The following is a 27,392-nucleotide window of genomic DNA, read 5'->3' as shown; positions in this document are numbered from 1 at the left end:
TAGCACTCCTTTGTAAAATTTATTTAATGCTTTGTAGATACGCTCAAGCAACACTGATGAAAAAATGTCATTCAAAGGCTTTGTCTGAAATAACACTTAGCTCAGTGAAATTCTCAGTCATGTTACACAGTCCTCATTTACAAAAAACAAAAACATTCGTGCACATGAGTGAATGGTAAGAGGCCTGTGGCTGTGGCCTTCAATCTTTTCAGGGTGGAAACAGCACATCTATTCTGCTATGCAGTTACATCCCAAAAGTTACATGATGCTACTGAAGTCAAAGCCTTACATTTTTCAAACAGGGGTACCACTGGAGCTCTAAGCCAAAACAATGAAATAAAAATTTGGAAAAAAATATTAACCTATCAATGGGTGTCATATTTCTTAGAGCATTGGCTAATTACACTAGCAGATTATCAACTGCAATGCCACTGCCAAAATACTGAGTTTTTATATTGTTCCTTGTGTTGTTATGTACTACATGAAATCTTAGACAAAAACTCCCAGAAAAATATGAAGCTTTACTGCAAAAGAAATTAATGCAAGAAAATGTTTTTTTTAAGTACTAAAGAGATATGAAGCATTGCTTCTTTGTATCCTGCGAATGAGCAACAGCTGTACTTCATTTTAACTTGATGTGCTTCAAAACTCATATTCATACAGGTATTTAATGATCCAAACATAATGGTCCTATATAGTATAATTACTTGTATGAAGGCTCAACTTCATATGTAATCTTTTAAAAAAGATGCTTCAGTGGAAAACTTGCTTTGGTTCTAACAATGAATAAGCTCCTTAACAGTGAAGATGCTTTGGAGGGGTTGGACCATGGATCTTGAGCACAGTTGACAATCAAACAGTGTTATTCCTTCTTGACAGACTCCTTGTTTCTTCCTCCTTCACAGTATAGCCAATACAAAGAGAACAGATAGAGTGCAAGACAAACCATCAAATCATAGTGGTAGAGTGTTGCAGCAAACAGAAGAAAGATGAAGAAATAAAAGATTTTGCAAGCAATATGTTTTAAACCTGGAGATTCACTAGGTAACTTACGTGCTTCACTCTTCTGGTTAGAAATATCTGCAGAATCAGAAATGTGTTGGCTTTCCTTCTGTGAGCCATCAAACCAGTTTAGCGTTTTCCCCTCAGTTATTAAATGGTCAGATTGAGAGCCTGTCCCTCCAGCTTCTTCAGTAGGCTTACTAATTAAAATCTCTGGCCTCAATGACTTCTCTTGTTTGAACTCTGCTTGATGGAAACATTGATCTATATTTCTTCCTCTTCCTTCTCTAGAAATTGCTATGTCTGAAGTGGAAGGTACTTCCTTTTTTTCAGCTTCAGGAGAGAGGTTTTTATTAATACATGTCATTTCATTTGGTAGGTTTAAATCATACCCTGACTCAGCAGCAGCCTTGTCAATGACTTTGAATTCAAAGTGTCTATATAGATGCTCCATATTTCCTGCCACAGTGGAACCTTCAGAAGATGCCACTGGAGAGCTTTTGTAATGGTAACTGGGCACAACATTTGTACCAGAAGGTGGCATTTTTGTTTCAGCTTTAGCATGTAAATAGGAAAGTGTACCAACATGGCTTTCTTCCCTATAGAGCTCTTCTGCTTCCTCACCGTATAGATGCTTCTGGGTGCTCAGGGAGGGATATTTAGATACTTCTGAATATAAACCCTGCTGCAAATCCTCTTTCTTTCCTGTAGCAGAAGCCTTTACTGCTTCTCCTACAGGTAGAATATTGCCCATGTCTGGTTGTGCTTTGGCACGTTTTTCCCTTCTATTGCATACAGACATCGTTTCTCCTTGCAGTGTTTCATGTACGCATGCATTATAAATACCTAAAACTGATTCCTTTTCAAATTCAGTGTCATATAATACACCCACTGTGTTGAGTTGACAAAGAGCATAATGTGAACCATCATTTCTCCCTTCATGTGTATCAAACGCTGTTTCCTTTTCCTCTGTGGGCCTGTCACTTAGTGCAGTCTCTTGAGGTAGCTTAGCAATTACTGCTTTTTCACTGGCAGACATTTTTTCTGGAGCACTTTCTGATGTTGTTTTAATTATATAAGCTGTACCTGCTTCTGCTTCCTCTGTAATACCCTGCTCAGAGACAGAAGACTTTTCACAACTCTCTGCCTCCTGGCAAATAAACAACTCCTTTGTGGCAGACGTACTCCAAGGCCCTATGTTCCCCCTCACTCCCCACCGAACCTCGCTACCCGTTTCCTGCCACCTCTGCTCCACGGGGTTTGCTTCACTTTCCTTTCCTATCAGTCTTCCTTTATTTGTGTTGTCTGACTTTCCTCTGTCTTTTAACCTTGTGAATACTCTGTGTTCCCGAGTGTCTTCAGCTCTCCTTTCATCCCCCAGAGAGGATGTCGGGGGATCTGCCTGTGCAGGCCTGGGTGCCTGTTTGTTGTCTTCAGCTGACAGAGGCGTTGTGTTCAATGCTTTGGTGGTGTGTTTTCTATGTGACTTCAAAGGCTTGGGTGCTTCCTCCTCACCGATTAGTGCTAAGTCGGCTACTTCGATGACTTTCTTCTCCTTCCCTGCATCAGTGTTATAGTTCTTTCCTGACATTTCATCAACTCCATTTTTTTGCGTACATTGGCTTTTTGTGGAATCTATTGAGACATCAGCATGTGCAAAAGTGTCGGCATATAAATCTTCTCTTAAATGTACCCGAACTTTGCTTTCAATCATCTTGATTTTTCCTTCATTTTTGTCAGCATCTGACAACAATGAATCCAGAGTTTGGTGAGACATTTGCGGCGCCTGGTGCTCTGGAGCTGGATTAGCATTGCCATCCAGTGTCCCTGCTATGCATGCATTTAATTGCATGGATTCATCATGCTCTGGAGAAATGGTTTCTGGTCTCATCTCACAGGCCCCTTTCGAGGTATCAGCAGTATCCTCACTGATGAATAACCTCTCCATCATCTTACTTCCCGAGACATTATCTGTTTCACCTTTTGAAATATCTGTGTGGCTCTCTCCTTGTCGGCTTGAGACAGTAGCTGTAATATCGATAGCCTCATTCTGCTTTGTCCCAGGAAAATATTTTCCCAATAAAAGACTTTCACTTGTATGTTGCAAAGTATGTTCCAAAGACCTCTCACTACTGTTTACTGAGCCAGCAGTGACTTCCTTCCCTGATGGCTGACTATTACAATCTCTTAGGGAATACTTAACTTTATCTTTTAATTTTCCTCCTATCTCTTGAGAAGTGTTTTCAGATGAGGAACTCATAGGCACAGGGTGCAAGTCACTGTTTCCTTCTATACAGGTTAGCTTTTCCTCCAATCTTTCAGTTTCACTTGTAAAATTAACTGGTTCTGTTTTGTATAAATTCCTTTCATCTCTGGAAGAGGTATCTCTAGCTCCTGTGAAGTGCTGATTTAGCTGAAACAATAGGATAGAAAAGAATGATCAAAAAGCACTTTGCAAAAATACGCCAAATGAAGGAAGCAGAATTTTGTTATGAAAAGTTTTGTTTTCAGTAACAAAGCTTTTACGGAAACATGTTCCAAACCATTTGCAAAATTTGCATTGTATGTATTTTTTAACATAGGTAATGAGCTTTATGGTGATGCTGAAAAAAACAGGAAATAAAACAGCATTCAGAACCCTCTCTCTTTATTCATGAGTTCAGTAAGCCGCTAGTGCATTTTACACAAATTAAATCTGAAGAGAATATTCCCTTAAAGGGAGGCTAATTCATTCTCTATACATTTGGTTCTAGGTTTGAAGAGAGGAAGGCGTGAGGCAAGGGAGGAGGATTGGTGTTTAAATGAGGGCATTGATACAGTACATCAAAGCCCGGTAATGTACGGTATTGTCCAGTAAAACAAAGACACATTTCACACTGACAAATACTGTAAGGATTATCTGTGCTTCATTTCTCTCAGGGACCATTTTACAGTCTTCAAACCAGCCTGGTTTTAGACAATCTGGTAAGACATGAGTTGGAAATGAGATTAGCGAAGTAAAAGGCCAGAAACTAATCACTCTCCCTCCTAGCTCCCAAATATCATATTGTATTATTCAGCTATGCCTGCTTGTCATTGCACTCTCTTCTCACTTTAGCACAGTCACACTGATAGCACTAGCTGATCAATTAGAGGCTAGCTTCTTGGGCACCCCTTTATGCATTTGCACTTGCTGTAGATACACCCATTACAGTTTCTCTTATTAATATGTTTTCTGCAAAGCCTCTGCAAACTATTAATAGTAAAACGTCACTCAAAGAAAAGTGAGGGAGCTAATGTCTCTGCAAATTCTGTTTTAATGACCCTCTGCCAACCAGTGCTCAAGTGTATTTGAGTTCTTCGGTGATGCCAACTGTCAGGATTTAACAGTGAGATGCCTGTGTTTTTTTCCCCTCCTCATAACTGACATTTGCATGATCTCAATAATTATATGCAAATCTTACGATTTCCCCTTCTTCTCACATAAGGCTCATGTTACTTGTCAACTGCACAGCTGTCTTGTGAGCCAATGCCTGTGCGTTTCAAAGATTTGGTTGTATTTCCATCTATTATAAGCCCTCATTGTTTAATTCATTAAAGAGCGCATAGTGCAAATTAACATCTAAATTATAGCTCCCTCTTCATTTATTGTACGGACAATCCTGGCAATTGATAAACAAACGGTTAAATTTGATCCTGCTGTTTGTGACAGGGTGAACTGAGAACAACAAGGGATTTTAAAGGTCCTCCTTTTTATGTTTCACCAAAAAAAGAAGATGTTGACTTTCAGGCAGTGAAAGGTCCCACAATAGGCAACAATTTTCAACTTTTTTTAAGTAAAAGACAAGAAAAATTTATATTCAAATAAGGGGAATTTATTCTCTCTCTATCAATAAGAAAAAAAAAGAATGGTTTTCATCTTCCTCTCCTGTCTGATTCAGCATTCACATTTTCACAGGTGATAGCTATTATAATCTATGATTATGAATCTATGCACCCAAATGATATGAGCTGAGAACAGACACTGAGAATAATAGATTGCTGTACATGTCTCATTTATTGCCATTTTTTCTTTCATACTGAAAAATGCAAGCCAAACCACACACACATGCACACACACAAATCCAAATAGATTGAATGTTTACTGAGTGTGAAATTTATTATAAAAAATACTGATAAAGAAAAATCTGCTAATATAAATATATATGTTTGTTTTGCTCATATAGCATGTTACATAGTTATCATTTGAAAAACCCCAAAAGCAAACAGTGCCATAAATACAATTTTATTGAATATAAAGCATTTATTTAAGAATATTTCCATCCTAGAGACTAGGAGGGAAGATTTTTTTTAAATGCTACTATTCTAATTCATTCAAACTGTCATTTAGAGCCTCTGGTAAAGAAGTAAAAGGGAGAAGTCATTAATTTAAGACCAGAAAAAGTTGATGCACTATACTGAAATCAAAGCACCTTCTATTGTTGAATCAGTTAGAGATTCAATGAAAGTACAGACCAAGGCTTTACATTTGTAAATTAGTACATCAGTCAGCTCTGTTAAAAGGGGGCATTTCACCAGCTTTGAAGCATAAATGGATTCAAATCATTTAATACTGTAGATATAATTGTATAACACTTACCAGCAACTCTAATTCTTTTTCATCATCTTCATGATCACTCAGGTTGTATTCTGCATTTTTATCTTTTATATTTTCATTAACTGGTTTGGTGTCTTTGTCTTCTGCTTGTGAATAAACAATCTCTGGGATGTTTGTGTCTGAAGAGTTAACAAAAACATACTCGAATAATTTCCATGAGGTTGGTTGTTACACTATTTTTTAATTAACGTGTGCAGTAAGGAAGAACTAATTAAACTGGATGTTTTACCTGAAGTCCTTGAATTATTCCATGTGTCATCATCAGACGTTGCCAATATTTCTTCTTTGCTGTTAAACAAAAAGAAACTTCCTGTGTTATTCTGAAAAAAATATTGTTCTAATTCCTCTTAGACTCAGATATAAAGACAGTTAGTTAATTACACAAAATTTTGAATGCTGTTTGAAATTCTGTAAATAACAGCTTTATAAAATGTAGCTTTTTTTGAGTGACCTGATATTAAGTCTTGGTCAAAGAAAGAATTGGCCAAGAAAATGAAAATGTGTTGACCTTCAGATTACATTGCAAAACTGATTGGTTTTCCCAGGCCTTTTCTGAGAAAGCAGCACAAAGGTGATTAGATGGGTCAGTGACAGAAAAGCGTAACTTTGGGGTCAGACAAGGGTCTGGAAGGATATATGTGTTCAGGAGACCAGGCCTCTCTCTTGTTTATATTTTTCAAATATTTGTATGTATACAGAGATCACTGGAAAAAGACATCTTTGTTACCTGAAATAAATCAAAAGATTCTCCCTGCATGTATACAGTATAAATCCCGTTGCTAAGCTATGCCTGGTTGGCAGGAACAAATTCTGCTTCCCTGCAGCCGGTGCAATTTTTGCTGTTGCTTTGCTGGCTGTGAAAACAAAGGCCAGGTCCAACATGACAAACACCTACAGAGAGATGCTCAGTGCCTGCAGACCTCATCAATACCAATGCAAAGTGATAGCAGTTTGAATTGCATGCTTATAGGGATGTAACCTTTAGTGGAAAAGGGAAAAAAATTATAAAAAGAATGTCACTTATGTAAAATGTAAATTATTATATCACTCCTAATGACTTCTCTATGAGGAGCAATTTTTTTTTCTGTAGGTCTTAATTTATGCGTTTTTCAACCAGTCGTCCACCTCTGTTACAGAAAATTACTTTCTAATTTTCAAATATTAATCTTTTCCCCTTCTATTTTCTCCTAGCGTCTTTCATTTGAATTGATGTAACATTAATTCTGCCACCTAAATGCTTAATTCAGAAGGAGGATGCTAAATTTATACTTTGTTAAAAGAACCTAGACATCGTCTGTCACCAACTTTTTAAAATCCAGCCTTTATAGGGATTGCCAGACTAAAGAAGACAGAAGATCCTGCCAGTCTAGCATCTGATCTCTGATGCTGGCCACCATCAGATACTTCAGGGGAAGATGTAAAGTTCTTGTAGGAAAATACTTGGAGTAATTTGCACTACTCTTAAATTTTCCTGTTGCCCTTTTGTTGTTAGAAGCTGTCCTTGAAGCACAAGATTCAATGCTCTCTCAACAGCTCTTTTTCACCATTAATTGCAATAATGCTGAATATTCTTGCTATCCATCTGAATGTCTCATCACTCTTGAATTCTGGTCCATGCATAGCCTCTGAATGTTTCTCACTTCCCTACTCACACTGAGTTGTACTTTCCCCTGCCAGCAGTTGCTATAATCTGCAGTTCATCCTGAAAAGGCTGGCAGAGCCTTATTTTCAGTAGTCTGTGGTGGTTTTAAGGTAAATCATTATTGCTTATTATTTATACATCATTATGCTTTTTTATTTTACTGTTCAAATGCTTGTCCTAGTGCTACATCTTGTTCTCAACTTTCTTCTGCCCTTTTGCATCTTTTTCACCCACCTGCTTCCATGAGACTAGACACTGTGTAAGTTGGGGCTTTACTGTGAGACAAATGCATTAGAGCATTTAGGTTCTAATAGGGTGTCCGCAAAAGCCTTGAATTAGGAGCCAAGACAGGTATAACACATGAACGGAGTCAGTCAACCCAAAATAATGATCCCAAAACCACATGGGCCCAGCAGGGAACCTTCTACTGCTATCCAGTGGGGGAAAAAAGAGTGTCTCAAAGCATTTCTTTGAATCTAGCTGGCTACCTGCATCTTTCAGCCATGTGGATGCAAGTCTCAGGAAGCAGGAAGAGCATCCTTTGATGCTGGAAGGGGCCTCATCTTAAAGGAATGGAGTTTGACACATTTTTTTCTGTCAAGAAGCATTCCCAGAAGAAGGGGAGATGTTGATGCCCATATCTAACATAATAGTCCATTGGCAGCCAGAGCTGGCATCCAAGATGCAGTGGCACTTTCAGCTTCTATCACACCCTGATGAGATGAAAACCACACTCCACACACATCCAAAAAGTATCTGAATTACCGGGATGCAGACTGTTTTAGGAGAAACCGAAGGGCAGATTTCCCTACTGCTCTTGAAGTTGGATGTAAAAACAGGACCCTTACTCTTTAGCTTACTCTACATTCCTTGGAGAAAAGGGAAACTGGATTCTGTCTCCTGTTCCCTGTGTTCCATATCCAGTGATTATTTTTGATTTTGATTACCAACTTTTCAGTGTAAAATATAGACATAGTCTTTGAAAAAGGATGCCAAGAAGGAGTACCTATTTCTTCAACCTTTAAATGAGCAAGTATAAAACTGCTTCAAGCTGGATGCTTATGGACATGTGCCAAGATGGGGTTTCCTTATCTAGCCTTAGTTTTCTAAGCACCTGGGCTCAGACAGTCACATACATCACCCCTATCATCAGCAATGAGAGATTAACAATTCCGAAGGGAGATTCATTCCCTCTGTCATGGACACCATGAGTGAGATGGAGTGACATATCCCTCAAAGGAGCTTCTTTGCCTCTGGAAGAGACTGACCATAACAGGAACCTACAGTGACTACCTTAGGCTGGAGCCATAAGTTTTAGATAACTGAAATTAGCTGAGTGAATCTCACCTTGTAACTCTAAATTCAAACTGGAACATAGCTACTGAGTTTTAGTGGCTGGGGCTGTAACACACAGTGTATGACCTGAGCACCTCAGTTTTACTTTTGTTGTGATTAGAGTTGAATTTGCCCTTAACTCTTGTTCTAGCAGCATCTGAAGCCCTGGCCCACAAGTTTCTTTTCACAACTGCAACACAGGTAATAAATAGTGATGATAATACAGCCTCACAGCCTGGATCCACACTGCAGGGCTTGTAACATAACTTCTTGCATGTTGCACTGAATTTTATAAAGATTGATGGCTTATAGCCCATTATTTGTGCACACCTGTCCTGTAAATAGCTGAGTGCAGGGAAAGTCAGCGTAACAGCTATCTTCTTTATTTTACTTCCACATCAGAAATATCTGTCCTCATATAATATTCTAGTGGGAAATCTAAAATTAACCCAAATTGAGGATATTGATACTGCAGTATTTGAGGAGCATAAACAAATAGTCATCTAACAGCACTACTTCAATGTAAGTGATACAAAGATGCTGAGACTACAGGTACATACAACTACAGAACAATCTCAAACTTATATATACACCCTAAAGACTGAGATACTTCCCAAAAGCCAATAAAAATTAGCCCCTTCATCAAACAGTGGCAATTAGAGGGTGTTTGTCTAGTTAGTAAGGTTTCTGACTCAATGTTTTTTCTCCATATTTCTCTGAAAATTTCCTAGGTCACTATCAGAATTCCATGATCAGATTTTTTAATTATAGTATTAATTAAGCTTTTGTTTTGGAAATCAATTATCTCACTGTGTTGTGCAGGGTAGTCTAAATGTGACTACTTTGTGTAGTGAGAGACACAAAATTTGTGTTCTGTTTAAAACCATTTACTTTTATTTTTAAGTAAGTGATCCAGGCATTCTGACAACAATGAGAGCTAGAAAAATCAGTGATATCAGCTGATGCAGTTCCCCTCTAGCATAAGTAGCTGTATACCTGCAGAAGCTCAGTTGCTTTTTCTCATTCAGCTGCATGGGACACATCTTCATCAAATGCATCATGAATTTAGGAATTTCTACCAGCTTCAAAAAAAATACTTATGCTTATATGATTCATTCTTGATGGAATTATCAATAACTTGGACTGAGTGATAAAAAGAAAGCAGGAATGAAAACAGGTCATCACTGTACTTTTGCACTTAGAAAGAACAAATGGGAAGTTCAGGGACTAGTTAGTAGAACTGAGAGGACTGAAAATTTGATGAACATTTTGCAAAAGTGTTCAGAATTCCAAAAGTTATGTGGAACTGGCATCCCAAACAGAGAAAAAAATGTTAAACTTGAACCCTAAAGATGTGGAGTAGATAGACAATGTGATGAGAAAAAAAAATTAATTAGCCAATAAACAATATTCCTTTGACTTCAGAAAGGGTGGGGATAAAGTAAGACATGTCAAGATTTTTTTTTAAATTAAATAGGAATTTTTTCTAGAAGTGAGGTTTGATAAAGATTTCAGATAATCTATGTATAACCCCACAATCAGAAGACTTCTAAACTTTTCTACCACAGTGCTAGGAGTGGGGCAGAATCTTATAGGAACAGAGATCTTACAGGGCATAACTGTTAGGAACAGAGATTTAGAAAATCATATTATTTCATCCAGTCTGGGAGCAGAACTTGGTGTTTAAATATGCTCTAATTAAGAGGAGCACATAATCTCCAACCCAAAATAGAGACTGAGCAGAGGAAATCACACGTTGGTTTAAAATCTTTGTTATTCAAATCTATCAAATTGGACCTGATACTACTGTAACAGTATCAGAAGAGTAGGAAAAGTAGTAGCTATATCTAGGAAAAAGAAGAGTAGTGTCAGAGCAACCAAGGCCCAGGTGACTTCAAAAAGTTTTCACAATAGATTTAGAACAAAACTTAAATGAAAGAATAAATACAGATAAATGGAAAATGGCATAAAAATGCCAGAATCACCTCATAATATCTGTCTTTGATAAGATTACTATATTTCCCTTGTCTAAAAATCAGTTATCTAATCTATCTGGACTTCATTAAAGCATTTGTTGTGCAGCCACATGGGAAATTTATTAATTAAACTGGAGAAGAGGGAGATGAGTACAAGAGCTGGGTGGTGGGAGAGGGGCTCAGTGCCGAGTGGGGCCCCGCAAGCTGGGCTGCACAGAGCTGGCAGACATCACAGAGGAATTGGAAAGGACCGGTTGTGTAATCAGACTTACTCAGTCATGTTATTAAAGACCAAGGCACAAAAAGTCAAAGTTAAATTAAATCCGCAGCAGATAGGAAGTTGGGAGACACCACTAAAGCAGAGGAGGATTGAAAGAAATGGGTGGCCTGGAGGATCAGAATAATAGATAAGGGATGAAATTCAAAATTATGAAGTGCCAGGTTATACATTTAGGGACTAAAAAGAGTTTCTGCCACAAAATGAGGGCTCAGAAATTGGGAGAAACAATCAAACAAGAAAAATCTGAGTTTGTTTTTGGCAGAAAACATTTCCAAGGCATTGACGTGAAATGGCCATGGCAATAAGGCAAACAGAGTTCTGCAGTAATGTGTCAGAGAAGGTATTCCCAGTAATGAAAGATTTCCAAGAAATATTCATGTCATGGCACCAGGAGCTAGTAAGAACTAGTCTGGAACATTTGTATATTATGTACAAGAAAGATTAATTCAAACTAGAACAGGTGCAGAAGAGGACTACAAGAAGACTGGCAGGATGAAAAATCTATATTAACCAAGGAGACAAATTGAGTATTTCTATTCTCAGCCTAGCAAAATAGTCTGAGAGGAGAAATAAATGCCCTCTATTAATATAGCAAAGGGGTAAATACTGAGAAGACAGAAAAGATACTAAGCAGCAAGACCCTGCTAATATATTAATAGAACGAGTTCACAAAAACATTTGTTGTGGAAACTTGAAAGAAGATCTGTAAACATTAGAAAACTATATCCTGTAATTTTTCTGTGCAAGTACCAGGTGCAAGAAACTGAAAATGTCTTGGTGTGGAAAAATGGATATTATTTTTGTGAACGGGATTATGTAACACGTTCACCAAGGGATAAGACTTCATGGTCCCATAGTACCAGTCCAGCCAGATCTATTTCAAATGCTCCTATGCAGCTATATGCCCTGAGAGTTACGCTTTCAGGAGCACACATTTCACTGTGGAACAGCAGGTGCTTTGGTCTTGTCTGAAATAAGTTTGGGACTATAGCCAGGAGCTACTAATCTCTTCATAATGGGTGAGATTGTTATAGCTTGTTGTGGTTTTAATTCACACACCAATATTTGGCAGAAGTTGTGTCTGTATGTTTGTATAACTCGCAGCACTATTCACTTTGTTCTGTGTTATACCCACTTATGCTAGATCTTAATACCTAAATCACAAGATGTTTATTATACAGAATGTAGGAAAACACTAAAATTGTTGGAGTGCAGAGTATAGAAAGATGAAAATGTACCTGTAAAACTCTTGAAATTAATGCAACCTGAAGAATTTTATGCTATCTCATGTTTAACAGAAAATGTGGGAATACATTATTTAGTCTGAAATTTAAAGAGGTATGGAAACGTTAAAGTATTTAAAGAATATATTTCTCAAATATTTAGTAAAAACATGTAAGAGGGAAAAAAGTTTTCAATACAATTTATTTAAAAATCCAGATATGCTTAGGCTCTCACAGAATTTTTCATGCTTCTGGTTTTTACCTCAAGGTGGATTCAAAATCAAAATGATCCTCTTCTATCCTGAAGTTGAGGTGAAGCCAAAATGTCCTCATGAAAAGAGCTGGCAAGATGATTGAAATTGCTAACCAAACAGTAATTCTATTTTAATTTCAGGTCAGGTTTCTAAAGTTAAGAGGAGCCTAACACAGCAGCAACTTTCAATACAACTAGTGCTTTTGGATCTAGTACCAAAACCAGCCAGCCTTGCTGAAGAATGATGCTACTGGGATGTAAACAACATATAAGATCCTTGAAAAGAAGTAGTTAAATATGTCAGAAATGTTTTACTGAGAAGCAGAAGAGCAAAAAGTAAATTAGTGCAGGTAAATGCTCAGGTTTGAAAAGTCACTGGAGCCAAAAGGAAATCCTGCACAGAACTGTAACCCCACAGAGCTGGGGAGAGGGGCACATTGGGAGGGAAGGACTGGTGGTTTTCTTTGGTTATTTTTGTATCATTAGCAGCAGATGTCATATCAAAAGGAAGCAGAGGAGGAAATAACTACATTTATTTAAGAAAACCCAAGCAATAACAACATTATTTTAAAGATTTTGCATGCACATTGGAAGCAGAAAGCCTGTAAAACATTTCGAGGAGTTGGGTTAAAAGAATATTGATGAGAAACTAAATAAAGTATTTTCCACATGTAATTCTGAACTTCAGTAGTATCGTATGCAATATTATTCAAAACCCATGAACATACAACAAAAATAAATTTCTAAGGAAGAAGGAATTTTGGAAAGCAGTAGGAAAGACTGTATATGTATAAAGTTCTAAACAGAATTTTAAAGTTCTATTAAAGACACAGTAGAGTAAGAATTCAACACATTGTCTTACTAACTTAATCTTCCCTGAACAGTTGGCTTACTGGAAAATTACATTTAAAATATTGCTCTATTTATACTGGTCTTAAAATATCAGTGGGACAGGGGAGAAAATATTAGCAAAACCAATTCATGTAGAGAAGAACACGTAAGAATGGAAAAAAAGCTGGTACTATTAAAAAAAAAAAAAAACACAACAAAACAAAACATAAGCTTGATTCTGGTCTCATTATCATGGTGAGACTACCACTGAAGGTATATCCCACCCACCCTCTGGGCTCTAGATCCAAATCATGTGCTGGCCTCTCTCTCTTTGTCCGACAACTCATGAAAGAGATTCAGAAGCCACTAAGGATCCCAGTGTGTGGATCTCCAATGTGCAGGCTTTGACTTCTCTTGTGATAGGGTCTCTGTAGTTAATTCTATTCCATCTCCCTCACTGAATATATGAACTAAATATTTAACAGGTAATGTAAACTCATTCCTTGCCTCCATAAGGTTCAGTCCAAAACTCACTATAGGGACAAGTCTCCTATTGATTTACATTGATGCCTGTGTTATCAACTGTTGAAGTCATAGTCTTATAATACAACCACTTCACAATTTCTTATCACACATGGTTCTAGCACCCTATAAATATTAGTCTCAAGCCCTGGCACTGGCAGACAATTCACAGCCTCGCTCAAGAAGGGGAGGTACAACCTTGGCTTGAAGCCACCTTTGTGCTTCTTGGGGCCTTGCCTCACTGTGCCTCAGCACAAGACTGAGTCCATAAGGTGGTGTGGAGATGACAAGGAAGCTGAGGATCACCTGCCTTTGCACCAACATGAGAGAGCATATACCTTCTTTCTCCTCTGGAGAATTTCTAATGTGGGAGACTGTGCCTGCTGGAGGTGTATCATACAGCCTCCTCACCAAGCAATGCTTGACCTCTTATTTCTGGGCATTTGAAAATTGACAGGCTACAAAATGTCTGCAGCAGAACCACATGCTTGGTTTATGTGCAACCATCTATGTGTTGTGGAGAGAAGCCGTTAAGTAAGTGCTCAGTTTCCCAGGACCAGACGCGTACCACTCAGAGAGGCTCCAGAGCCCAGCAGCGCCTGACAGCCAGGCTGGTGGGCAGCAGGATCTGGCCTCATCCAGAAGTCTATCTGTAAGTTGTACCTACCTAGGCTTTGAGCTCCCTGTGGCTAAAGAAGAGAAAGAGCTTTGATAAACCTAAGGAGCAAAATAATTGTTATTGCAGGAATTGGTGCTTATTTCTGATTTGTTTACCTGCACATTTTGTCTAAATGAAGGCAGAATATTATTTTTATGAACGTTATGCTCTTATGTGGAATTGACACTAATGAATGCAAGGCCCTTTCCCCCTCTTGTTTGTACCATCAAATTAATTAGCTCTATTGTGACATCAGTATTTTTCTCAAGCAGTTCAAGGCTTGAACATTTTCCTTTCTTTTTCTAAAGGGCATCTTCTGTGCCCTTTATCTACCATAAGAATCATGCATCACTTGTATTTTTCACAACTAATGCTGTTTATTATAAAAACTGATTGTGATGTGAAGATTGTTATACTGTGTGGCAAATTGCCCAAACAATTACTGTAAATGCATGAGCCATAAACTGTACTGCCAAGGACACTGGTAGGTTAGCTCCTATAAAAGAAACAATTAGAGTCTGAGGTGAAAATAATAGAGATGAGATGACAGTTATTGAAAAGGCAGAACATCCAGTTTAATGTTGTAAATATAGGTTTGTGGATTACACTGATGGTTTTAAAGTGTTCATGGCTTATTGAATGGAATAGAATATTACATACTTTAGAATGGGGCCATAATTATTCCTTTTTAATTGTGATGTCTGATGCATTTGTGAGCAGTTGTTGAGAACATCCTCACATTATACTGATTCTAGTTCTAAATTATCATCCTGCTCCAAGGGTTTGGGGTTTTTTTATTATTTTACTTTTTTAGCATTTTGTTGTTCAGGGTCTGTTCTGAACAAAGTATTTTCTCTTGAGGAACTTAGAGTGCTTAGAGGGTTACAGCAATAATTATTTCAGTTTCAGCCTACACACTTCACTGCTTTAAATCATCATTAGAAGTTTCATCCCTCAGCAACTCCTGCTGAGACAGTCTTAAACTCCTAGAAACCATTAGATAAGAATAGCTTATCTTTATAACAATTTGTATATAAAGATATTGATAAGAATTTGCTAGAAATTAAGGGAATACATTTTTTCCTTAGGAATCATCTAAATACAGAATAAGGTTTTTTATGATTGCTAAAGAATTTCAGTCATTCAAACCAATTTGCAGCATATGAAAATCAGGGTGCATAAAAAAAGACATGCACCCTACAAGAAGACACATTGCAATAGACTATGGTAGATAATGAAGAAAATACAAGAAAAGTGACATTACTGCGTGAGAAAATTAAATGGTCCTCTGCTCTTTTAAGATAGGACATAGGGATAAAACCCAATGAAATAAAATTCAGATATTATACCCTAAGGAGAGCACTAAACAACTGGACACAGAGTTATGACTGGTCAAGAAGGCAGAGGTGCTGGGCACGTAGAATCAGAACTGGGGCAAGTCTGTCCAGGGTTTGTGAGGAGAGGACAAAGTAAGCAGCAGAGCAAAGGCAGCAACCAGCAAAAGGCAGTCTGTGTCAACACTGCAGCATGTGTGAGCTCTGAAGTACCAAATCTGTTAGTGGGGCTGGGGGGGTAAAGCAGTGAAGTGGCTTTGAAAGAAAGTTGCAAGGAAACTAAGTACTCAGCTGTACCACCTTTCAGGGAAATGCTCTAAGTCGTTCTCAGGCTTTTACACACTGTTAAGAGAAACTGATCTTAATGCTAGGTAGGGACATCACAGCTGTGTTGGAAACTGATGACACTGGGCTTAAGTTCTGGGAGGTGTTGGGGAGCAGAGCTCGGGAAGTGGCTGGACTGTGGGCCTGGGCAGCTGGCTGCATCCTTAGGCTGAAATAACTGCCTTCTACGAAAACTTGCGATAGAGTCCTGGGAACTAGACCTTAGGTACAGCAGAAACCAACAGTTGCACAAATTACAGACAGACCAATACTGTAAAGAGCTCTCTGTGCTGACAACAAAGCAGAGGGCGACTGAAGCTCAGCAATCACTGTTCCTCAGTTCTAGGCTCCTAACACACACACCTGAATTTCTACTTGTCAGGTGGCTTTACCTGAAAATACGGCCAATTCCTACTTGAGAGCATTTCTACTTCAAATAATCCCTCCTGTGAAGATGTTATGTTATGTGTGCCTGAAAAATGACGTTGTTATTACATGTCATGTGTGGCAGTATCATTGCCTTCTGTTTATATGCTTCATTTTTTCAGGAGGTATTTAAAAATTAAAAGCACAATAGAAAAATAATTTCATTTAAATCATGCAGAAAACAATAATTTAAATTACATTGTTAGAATCCAAACTGATTGAGACCACACAGGAAAAGGTTCAGAAATTAAAGCAAAAACTGCAAAGAAAATCAACAGCCATAAATTAATAGCTGTGTGAACATTAAGTAGAAGTTACTGAATAATATTTTAAAATACTATGTCATTACAAGTGGTCCTGTTAGAATGAAGGTGTAGGTAAAATCAGAGCCCTTATTACAAATCTAGGCAAGATTGATTTTCTTATATGACCTTCAACTACCAGCAGTGTTCGAGAAGGCTCAATCTAGTTCTTAGTAAATAGGTGTCACCAAGCAAACAAGACTGACACTAATTAGCTCCCTTGTTGATAGTCAGGACATAGAGGATAGAGGCAGGGAGGCGGAGTGACCTGCTCATCATTAGAGTGGTAGGTGAGGATATTTGCACGCTGGAATGGCAATGGAGGCTTGCACTGCAGCTGCCATTTTGAAACTATGCTGTGAATAGAAGACTGCATTATCAGGAGAGTCAGTCTGGCAACCTTCACATGCATTCTGCATGAAAATAGAGCCACAGAGAACCTCTACTTAAATGTCTGAAATCTGAGAAAGAGAATATTAATCTGTGGTATTTCCCACCTTGAGGAAAAAACCCTTAGTTTTGGTCTTCTCATCTAAGAAAAGGGGCTGACACCAGAAGAGGAGAAAAGGTGGGCCTGCAAAAGGACAATAAAGGACTGTCAGTAACTTCTAAACAAGGAAAAATTGGAAAGGAAGTTTGGAAACTGAAGTGCAAAAAGATGCTCAAAATAAGCAGTATATAGTATGATGATTAATAGTATCGAGGGGGACAATTGATCAAGAGAGCAGCTGTAAGGGAATTAGACTGTTTTTTCTGAAAAGATAATTCCCAGTAGGGTTCAGGCAATGTTTGTAATAAACCTATTTTTATTAAGATTATTGGATTGGTGCTATCCAGGGGATTATATTTTCCAATTACTAATATTTTCATTTTTCAGTCTTAGTTTATGATTGAAACAGGGACATAGGTGGCACAGAACAAAATGCATTGGCCTGGTTTGGGATGAGAATAATCATAGCCTCAAAGCAAACAGAGTCCCAAGAAATTAGTCTTTATTTTCTAGCTCATTAAAAAAGACCTTGAGTTTTAAAGGGAAAACATTCGTACAATTTTTTAAAAAAATATACTTGTATATCTGTCCATTTGAAGATTTTAGTCCCATACAGTCTGAATCAGGAGCCTAACACCAATTTGGTGCTAGGCTCAAACCTTTAATATAGCCTTGTGTATCCCCAAATATCATGACTACAAGTATGAAGACTGCAGAAAAACCCATGCATAATAAGTCAGTTATACCTCAAATTAAGTTACAGCCACTATGTACTGGAAGATTGCAACTTTTTTCAGATCCTTTTATAGCTCTGTCAGGATTGTTGTACCTTATTACAATATCCACATAACAATGTTGAAAATAAATCAGTTCAGAAGTCTTGTTACACCACTGTTTTATACACAGATTGATCAGAAAATTGCGTAAGTCCTTCAACAGAATGGGCTAACTACTTCAGAAACAGAGAATTTCTTTAGGAAATATTCCCCTGGACAGGATTAGAAGATCTATTGACAGCTCCTTTGTGAATTAGTAATACACAACCTTACTATTGGGGTGCTTATCTTCAGAGCCAAGCTGTTGAAAAAGAGGAAAAGGTAAATCAGGGCTAGTTTTGGCCTAAGATCAGAGGATATGCATCTTAGGTTGCTATTTAGTCTGGAAGGGGCATGATCAAGTATCAAAATGGTGTTGTAGAAAGGAGTTGGGGGTAGAGTCCCTCTGTTCTTCTCTTGCTTCTTTCTCCCACTGTTTTAAAAGATGGAAGGAGAGAAAAGCAAGTACCATCAACAGGTCTTGCACTTCTCTCAAGTTCTGTCTATTTTTGAGACATCTGAGAGGAAAAAGACCTCAGCCTATGTGGCACCTGGTCTTTCCCTGGATCTCACATGGCAAAAATAGAGAAGGAGCAGTCCCCATGTCAGAAGAGAGTAATTTCCTAGAGGCTGACTGCAGTATGCTGAGGCACGTATGCAAGAAGGTGACAGATGCCTTAGAGAGACTGTAGCTAGATAGATGACAGTCAGGTGAGACTAAGATACAGATACCACCCCTGGGGAGAAGAACAGAATGGGTGACCACAAAAAGCCTTAGCCAGTCGTTCCTGAGAGAGGACAACTATGATCTAAATCTTGGAAAGCAATTGTAAATTCAGCAAGTATCTCAAGAGGATAAAATTCCCAGGTGTTATCACGACAAGAAGAGACTTTATAACCTTTTCTTTTTTCACATGCTGTTTTACTTCTACGCAGCAAGAAGGCAGCTGTGTGATAGGTATCAATATTTCTATCCAGAAGACCTGGAATATAATCTAAGAGACACTGGTGCAGGTTTACTAGGGTAGCTGGGGAGAGAGAAAGACTGATAAAGTCCCCAACCCTCTATCACAACATGAAGTGATCCGGGCTTGAACATCTTATCCTTATCATTCATCAGCCATAAACTTCATTGCAGGGACAATAACTATGCATCAAAACACAATGTAAATACAAATCTACTTGGTGCACCTAAGTGCAAAGTAAGAAAAACCTGCCTAGTTCACATTCAGTTGTGTGGCTCAGTGCTCTTCAATGCTCTTTAGGACTATTAGTAACCAGCACTAATAAATCTTTGGGTTTAGTGTCAGTTTATCAGCTGGTTCCACAGATCAGGAGGAGAGTAGAGAGACAGTCAGTAAACCAGCCCCCCACTATGTTTTGGCATATCAACTAATATTTTCTTGTGTGTCACTGAAGGCCTAGGGATCAAATAACCACTTCTAACTTGCTTCCACGGTGTTTAAAAGGTCTTATCTCTTCCTTTGCCCTAAGGCAGGGACTACATTTAACTTGCAAAGTATTTGTTTGGACCATTTTTTCTACCTTTCTTAACTGAGAAGATAATCCACATTTTATCTTAAAAATACAATGGTTGATTGGTTCTCTGGATCTACACTGTAGCTGAATCAATTGCTTCAATTTCAGAGCTGCTGTGCTGGATCATGGCTTAAAGTTCATAATCAGAATAAACAGCTCAAATGACACTGGTAGTGAATGCATTGATTAAATATGACTCCAGTGCTCTCAGTTAATGTTTCACTGACTTTAAACATCTTTTCAAGACTAACATTTAGCCAAGTCAAGGTGAATGTAATGGAACAATTTTTTTCCAACTGAACATTTATGAACTGCAATACCTGAAGAGTGGACTGGAGACAGAGTATTGAAATGATCATTACCAGCCTGGTTCAATTTGCAAAACAGATATCTCCCTAAACAAAAGAGTCATTGAATAATGAAATACAGGAGTTAATTTAGCAATGTATTTCTATTTGTCTGAAGGTCCTTAATCAGTGATCTGAAAGAGCGTAGAAATAAGCTCTAGTCCTGTAAATATTAGCATTCAAAGATAGTTTTACACATGCAGGGTTCTATAAAGTTCAGTGAGACTCCTGATGTTCATTAAATTACTTATGGTGCAGGATCAAGCCAGTTGCTGCATTAAAGAGCTCTAAGAGTCAGTTGCAATAGTGTTACAGTACTGGCATATTTAAATAAGCTGATGAAATTGTAGCAACTGCAAAAAAATCTTACAAGTGTAAAGCCAAGCAATGCATGTATAATTACAAGTACTTACCATATAGTTGAAAAATGATAGATTACAAAGCATCAGTTTTATATGGTTTTATGCAAACAAGTGAAAAAGTTTTATAGCAAGCAGTATTTTCCATACATTAGAGCACAATTTTCTGTTCTGTAATGTTGGTAAGAGCAGTTTCTAAGGTAGATCATGGAAGTGAATGAGAAACCACTGATAAGATCCAGAGTAAATACTACACTAAGACTGCCAGTAAAGCAATGTGCTATTTGCATATGTTGTTACTTAAAAGTTTAGAGGCTTCTTTTAATATTTCCAGTGCAATAAATGGATGGCACATGAGTACCACAGTTCGCAATCAACAAAAGCAAAAATGAGACAATTTTCAGTCTTCAACTATTCTCCAATGAGGAAACCACAAGTATGGCTAGCAGGTGTCTATTTGTTCTGTGCATGCCATTCTCATCCATAACATCAACATAACTGTTTCTTTGGCATTTCTGTGATAGCATTCAAAGCCTTATGCCATTAACTTAGATATCTATCTTTATGGTCTTTAATATATTCCATAGTTCAAATAGTAAGTATGCTTGGATTTTGAAATACTATGATTAGACAGAAAAAAGACCATTGAGCATAGTTCCTGGCCAGGTAGGATTGTTTCCTGTAGAACATTTTTCAAGTGGTTTACCTTAGCTTATTTTAAATTACTTTGGAGAGCAAGGTTGCAGCAATTTCCTTAAAAGATAACTGTAGAGTCATTATTAAGAAGCATTCCTAATACTTGGCCTCAGTTCCACAGCTTGCTTTTAGCCCACTTTTCTCAATAATATATTTTAGATCACCTTAAATAATTATCCCATGTCCCCAATAATCACGGTCTTCAAGTACCTGGAGAAGTCTTTTTTTGGTGCCAGTGCTACCTACTTCTACAACTGGCAAAGACTGGCACTGACCAGGAGTCAAGAGAAGGGCTGGGAATACTAGGTCAAGCTGAAAAGGAGAGGAGTGCTGCTTTTAGCTGGCTCCCTGTGAATGGATAATTTCTCTAGCAGCTGCTCTCCTGGTAAAAACAGTGACTGCAGTCACTTCCTAATAATAGTAATAAACTTTAGTCAAATCCCATATCTGTATGCTGATCAAGGTGTAACTTGTGACTTGAGATGCCAGAAACAACCTTGAGATTAAATAACAGTACAAAAAGAAGTGTGTTTTAACATCTTTTCTGCTCTCCTTTTCCCTTTCTGATTATGATGTGCAATAATCAAAAGAACAAGGATTAAAAGGGAACATAATTTAAATGCCATATTTTAAATGGACCAGCTGGGAATAATACAGTTGTTCCTCACAGCAAAGTACATGCAAAGCTATTTCCAAACATCTTCCTCAAAAGCTTTGATTTTTTTAGTCACATCATGGGTTTGTGGGAAAGGCCAAGAGGAGCTGATGCAGAACTGCATTTCTCGGGGCAGCCTAGGCACTAGTCTTGGGCACAGCGCAGTCCTGACAGCCTGGACCTTCAGTAATTTACTTCCTTTGCCTTCCATCGGAAGGGGGATGAGACAGCAGCTGCAGACAGGAGAGTACTCATGCACAGAAATTTTCTCACTGGCAATTGTTTTAAGACCATTCAGTAGTTATGCTGCTGAAGATGGCACTGGCAGCCCACAGACCCAGGATTTTTAATGTCTTCCTTCTCATCGTGCGTAGTACATAGGGCAGCTCTTGTATGAGACATCACTCTATTTTGTGTTCTGTTTTAAAGTGGCATCACAGAGGAAAGTGAATTGATGTACTACCATTCAAAGAGAAATACAATCTGGCAATTATGAAAAAAAGCACAGGACCAACAGCAAGCAGTTCAGTGATACACTTGTGGGGTCAGAGCTAAGAGGGAGGATAGCTCTTACAGTTATTACAAAAATACTAGCCTTCCCCTTCCTTGTCAGAGGACAGGAGTCCAAATACACATTTTACTCTTTTGTAAAATTCTGATGCTTATCAGCTATTTTCCTTGTGCTCTTGCTCCTGCTGCTCTCTTGACAGATGACAAACCAGGACCAAGCACAGAAATGAGGTGCAGGCTCACCAGTGAAGGGGGAAATGGTTTGCAGATAACAATGCTGCTCTATGCAGCATGATCTACAGAAGTTTGCCTCATGCAACATATAACTAATCCCTGTCTGATCAGACCAATGCAAGAGCCTGGGATCTACAACAAAATTATGTATATGGTCCAAACATAAGGATGAGGAGAAATTTGTGTTCAGACTCACTATCCATGTTCCAAAGGCACGAGAGTCAAATAAAAAAAGAGTGAAACTGATACAATTTATTTACATTTTTCTGAGTGTTTAGATAGAGATATATATATGATAGAAATCAGGGCTGTTTACTGACAGAAGCTCTCTCTTTTCCAGTGAAAACCTTAAAATTTTAGGAGTAATTTTTTCCCCAAAGTATGTTTATGAGTATGTGTGAGTTAAATGCACACCTTCAGATAGACTAAAACATAAATTAATAAAGTCAAATGTTATTTTTTCAAACTATATTTTGTGCCTATGAATCCTTTCAAGACATAAATATTGTTAAAAATTATATTGGAAAGAATTTTATCTTGGAAAAATAGTTAGAAGAAAATATTTTATGAAACTTTAAGAGAAGAGTACTTGTCCATGCCTGGACATAGAAGCAAAAGCAAATGAAACATGAAATGAATAGGCAGGATTTTAAATCATGTGGTTCTGAATATCCAAAGCTAGACAGTTTTCATCATTAATTATTCCATGCAGTTTTGCTTTTCACTATTATTTTTTTAAGGTGCAACTTTTGCAGGTTAAGTCCATTTTTATGTTATTTCTTAATAATGGTGTCAGAAGCCACCCCATTGCCCTCATTCACACAACTTCGTCCTGGCTCATATTCTTAAGGGTAACATGATACAGTCATATTGCGTTTCCTCAGTAACTTCCTCTGAAAGTGCATATTATTCCCTTCACTTAACTAATGCAACTAATCCTCACTAATGACATTTAATGAGCCACACAAGTATGCCCTAGAGTGGATCAGACTCTCTGCTTAAAAAACATAATTCTTTAACAGTATTATTTTTTAACTGAAGAGGTAAATTGCATGTTTTAAGAGAAAGTGTAAATATCTCAGAGCCAAGATTAAAAAAAAAAAAAAAGTTATAACAGGTTTCTAAACTTGAAATAGGGGCCTAAATAAGTGTCCTGTTAAAATATCCTTCTATTCAGATTGCTATAAAGAAATCTTTCATTTAAGATGTACAGCTCATGGGCATGGATAGCAATATTCCTTACCTGCATATTTATTGTGTGAACCATAGGTAAAACCATTATTACTTCTGTGTATATCTGTTTGCATTGCTGCAGCTCCTAAGACAAGCTAGTTACGGTCCAGGACCCCCACTTTGCTAAATGTTCTATAAAAATCCAGCACAGCATATATAAATGCTGCAGAGTTTATCATCTGAGCATAAAATGAGATGAGAGAGAGATGGGATGGTGGAGGAGAGACAGGAAACAGGCAGCACTGTTCGACGTGATATGAAGGAGTCATAGCACATCAGCAGCCTTACTTTGCCAGTTTTGGGGGGTTTGTTTTTCTTGTGCTTTTTTCTAGGCATCAAAGCAAAGGAGTTTTAATGAGGGTCTGAAGGAGAATAATGAGGTACTTTTGCAGATGTCTTCAGGGTGTTCCTCCTCACTCAAAGGGGCAACATGTACAAAGACACTTTGAAAAACAAGTGAGCAATGGAGGTTGGCATCTTAGTTCTTTTGAAATGAAAGGCCCTGATACTGACCTCATTTACACTGGTGAAAGCTGTAACTGCTGTGAAGTCAATGAAGTCCCTGTGGCATAAAATTGGTCCTGGATTACAATCTGCCAGAACTGTCTTTCAGAAGCCTTGGCGACCACTGAAACCATATTCCAAAAATACTTTCAGCTCATTTTTGCATTTACTGTAAAGTCTCTTTACATCCTTCTGTCACTAAAGGGGGTCTTGAAAGTGTACATTAGTTAACTCTTTGCCAAAAATGTGTAACAGATCTTAATGTAAACAAGAATCTGACCACTCTGGTTTTAATATCGCAAATATACATGTGTGTATGTGTGTGTACGTGTATATATGAACATATATGCACATATATGTATATATACACTTATATATGTCTACACACAAACACACATCTATACATATATACATTCTTCTGCAGCTTTATATGGAGAGAGACAAATTTACACTCTGATGAGAGACAAGGTAATTTTATGTTAAGGAGTAGACGTTATCTCCTTTCCCATTTTTTAAAATACCTCTCTGTCTGACTTATATATAATACCTTTAGCATATACATTTAAAAGAGCAACCCCCAGAGGAAATGCTTCTACAACTTAAGCTAGCACTAGGCCTGTCACAGGAGAATTCAGGGAATTAAACTCCTAGAAGTCATTCAAACTTAAATGTGCAATTCTATCTAAATTTTCAGGTCAGTCGTGAAAGCATCTGGAAGCCCAGGCCTCACTAAATTAAGACTCAGATCTCCGTGTCCATCATCTGCTCCATGTGAGCTACCTGAACTCAGGCTGAAGTCACACTGCGTGCATATGCCTGTGGTATTTGATATCTTGGCTCTTCTGCAGGGAATCTCAGGCTATCTAATTTACCCAGAATGGGTCATGTGACACTTCCTGAAGGACAAAAACAACGTACAGAACCAGGCACAAACGTCAGGATCTGACCACACAGCAAGTAAAGGCATTGTTCCCTCTGCTCTGACATACAGGGATGTTCCCCCACAGAAGCATCATTGTGGTGGCCCCAGAGCTGGCCCAAACTATACTTACCAGGAGAGCTATGAATTGGGCCTTGGCTTAGCCCCGGGGCTGCTCTTACGCCATGGTGTCGATGCAGGCACTAAGCCACACTGCACAGCTCTCCTCACAGGGCTGACATGTAAGTAGGGCTGGCAGAGGCTTTCAGCACATGGAGTCTGGGTTTTGGGAAGGGAGGTTCTGCACAGCGGAAGCCCTGGCTGTCTCCCTTCTCCTTAAGCTCTCACCACTCCTACAGTTTTGTTCTCCCTTCCCCCCCGGTTCAGTCCAGTGGAAGAGCACCAGGGAAATCAAACAGCACTGCCTTACTTGGAAAGAGTATAGGAACTAAAAACTTAAGGTGAATTCAGTTCTGGGATCTAAGTATTGCAAATGATGCTGCAGGTAAAATATAGATTCAATTCTGCAGAACTCCAACTGATTTATAGCAAATTTGGTGAACAAAAAGTTGAGAATTATATTTTCACAGGCAACATTGTTTTGCTCACAGAAACAAGTTAAAAACAGAGTAGGAAGCCAAAAGTTACTATTCCTGAGTGTCTTCTTTTATGTGGGGTTAAGTTATAAGTCAACCAGTGCCACTTTATAACATAGTACTTGCCTAAATTTAATTAGAGTAATATATATGAGATAAATTCTATATATCTTTTTTTTTAACATATTACCAATTCTGCCTTATAAATCATTATTCATTTCACCATTTGTGAAACAGAAACATCAACCAGTGGCAGGAAAAAGGAATTATTACACTACTATACAACTTGCAGAATAGCCCAACCACTTGCAGAAAACTTTGTACCAGTTATTCTAATTGCAATAGGATCCTTCCCTGAGTTATCAGCTTCCTGAACCACCAGTGTCATTTTGGTTTTAATAATTGTATGCAGAGAATGAACCATTAAATAAATCACGTGAAAACCCAAGATTTGTTTTGCTTTTAAATTTTTGTCAACTTACCAAGGAAGCGGATGCAAAGTGTTTTAACTGTACAGCTAGCTCAGTCTGGAGCAATGCTCTCACTGATGTCAGCTCAATTTATATCCTACAGAGATCAAAATCGGTACACAGCCCATAATTTACAGACCCTCACACTACTTTTCAAATGAGTGGCATGCATGCCGTATATTAAAACTATGATCCTGACCAATCTGTCTGCAGAAAACTACTGGTTGTTATGTGCAAGAGCTTTAATGAAAACAAGTCTTGATCTAATTTATCATTAAAAAAAATAATAGAAGAGAACAGCATGGGCAATCTTAGCTCCAGCAAGCACACTTAGAAAGTTAGAATTAGCCAGCTATATTGCAAATTACTGAAAGTTAAGGTACAACCTCACCTGTTTTGTGTTGTCTTTAAGCAGCCTTTAAGATGTCTATCAGTAACCTCTTTGTGTGGTTTATTATCCACCTTGGGCACAGTTTCTTTTTTGTGACAAATCAGTGTGTAATTTTTGTCCTCGTTGTTTGCCCAGAAGGTACCAACCGATGTCTCGTAGCGTATACAGAACTCCACCTTAGCTCCATCTTGCTGGTAAGGAGGCACCAAAGTCAACTTAAAGCAGAACTGATCGGTTTCACTGCCACAAGAATTAGGCATGAACTCTGCAAGGATATCGTAATAACTGAGCCAGTTATTCAGTGTCATTCGAACATACACCATTTTTTCAAAGGATACATTGAGGACTCGTATAATGCCGTTCATACAGGTAATCCCAGGCAGGAACACAACTGACTCCAACAGTACTTTCTGCTCTCGCACTTTTTGCAAAAGTTCTTCTTGTGAAGCAGGTAACGTAAACATTTGAGAGAAAAAATACTCCTCCTGAGGGAAAACTTGATCTTCTATGTCATCGTTTTGTCCTGTATTTGGAACTTCCCAGGTATCGAACTCTTTAACAGACACAAGATCAAACCCAAATGCATCAGCAAATGAAACTTTTCTTGCGATGGTGGTGGGGGTATCTGCCTCCTCTTCCTCTGAAGAAGCAGAGTTCCGCCTTCGAGGAAGTGGAGAGAAACGAAGTTTAATGTCAGGTTTAACATCTTCGTCCTCTGAAGAGAAATCATTAACAGTGGGGACTTCTAATAAGTTAGCCCTGCTAACACGACTAGGTCCTTCAAAAGACTCCATTGGGCTCTCTGATATAAACTGAGAGAACTGTACACTAGTAGCAGCTGATATTTGAGACACTGTGATTTAAAACAAGGATTAATGTTACCGTTGACA

The 27,392-nt window shown here is 38.1% G+C and overlaps 1 protein-coding gene across 2 annotated transcripts; it reads right to left on the bottom strand.

Annotated features, from left to right (window-relative positions):
* On the bottom strand, positions 1-27,296 carry PPP1R3A (protein phosphatase 1 regulatory subunit 3A). 2 transcript variants are annotated; one of them, XM_074869348.1, is made up of 5 exons: positions 26,503-27,296; positions 5,868-5,926; positions 5,621-5,757; positions 1,054-3,415; positions 1-897 (listed from the first exon to the last, which is right to left on the bottom strand). In XM_074869348.1, exons 1-5 carry the CDS (start codon positions 27,294-27,296, stop codon positions 863-865), a joined length of 3,387 nt encoding a protein of 1,128 aa, XP_074725449.1. In that variant the 3' UTR covers positions 1-862. The 2 variants fall into 2 exon arrangements, with proteins under 2 accessions (XP_074725449.1, XP_074725448.1); XM_074869347.1 differs by having other exon boundaries at positions 1-3,415.
* Positions 27,297-27,392: the final 96 nt, after the last annotated feature.

Source organism: Strix uralensis, chromosome 5, assembly GCF_047716275.1.
Source record: "Strix uralensis isolate ZFMK-TIS-50842 chromosome 5, bStrUra1, whole genome shotgun sequence".
In the NCBI taxonomy this organism is placed as follows: Eukaryota; Metazoa; Chordata; class Aves; order Strigiformes; family Strigidae; genus Strix; species Strix uralensis.
The sequence above is the reverse complement of the archived record's forward strand: the minus strand, read 5'-3'. Positions and strand labels throughout refer to the sequence as shown.

Bases quoted from the DNA above. Each gene is read 5' to 3' on its own strand.
- PPP1R3A (XM_074869347.1), bottom strand. From the start codon at position 27,296: ATGGAGTCTTTTGAAGGACCTAGTCGTGTTAGCAGGGCTAACTTATTA. The intron at 5,927-26,502 runs GTGAGGTTGTAC...TTTGTTTAACAG, and splicing joins TTAAAGACAACACAAAACAG to CAAAGAAGAAATATTGGCAA. The intron at 3,416-5,620 runs GTAAGTGTTATA...CTATTGTTTCAG, and splicing joins AAAAAGAATTAGAGTTGCTG to CTAAATCAGCACTTCACAGG.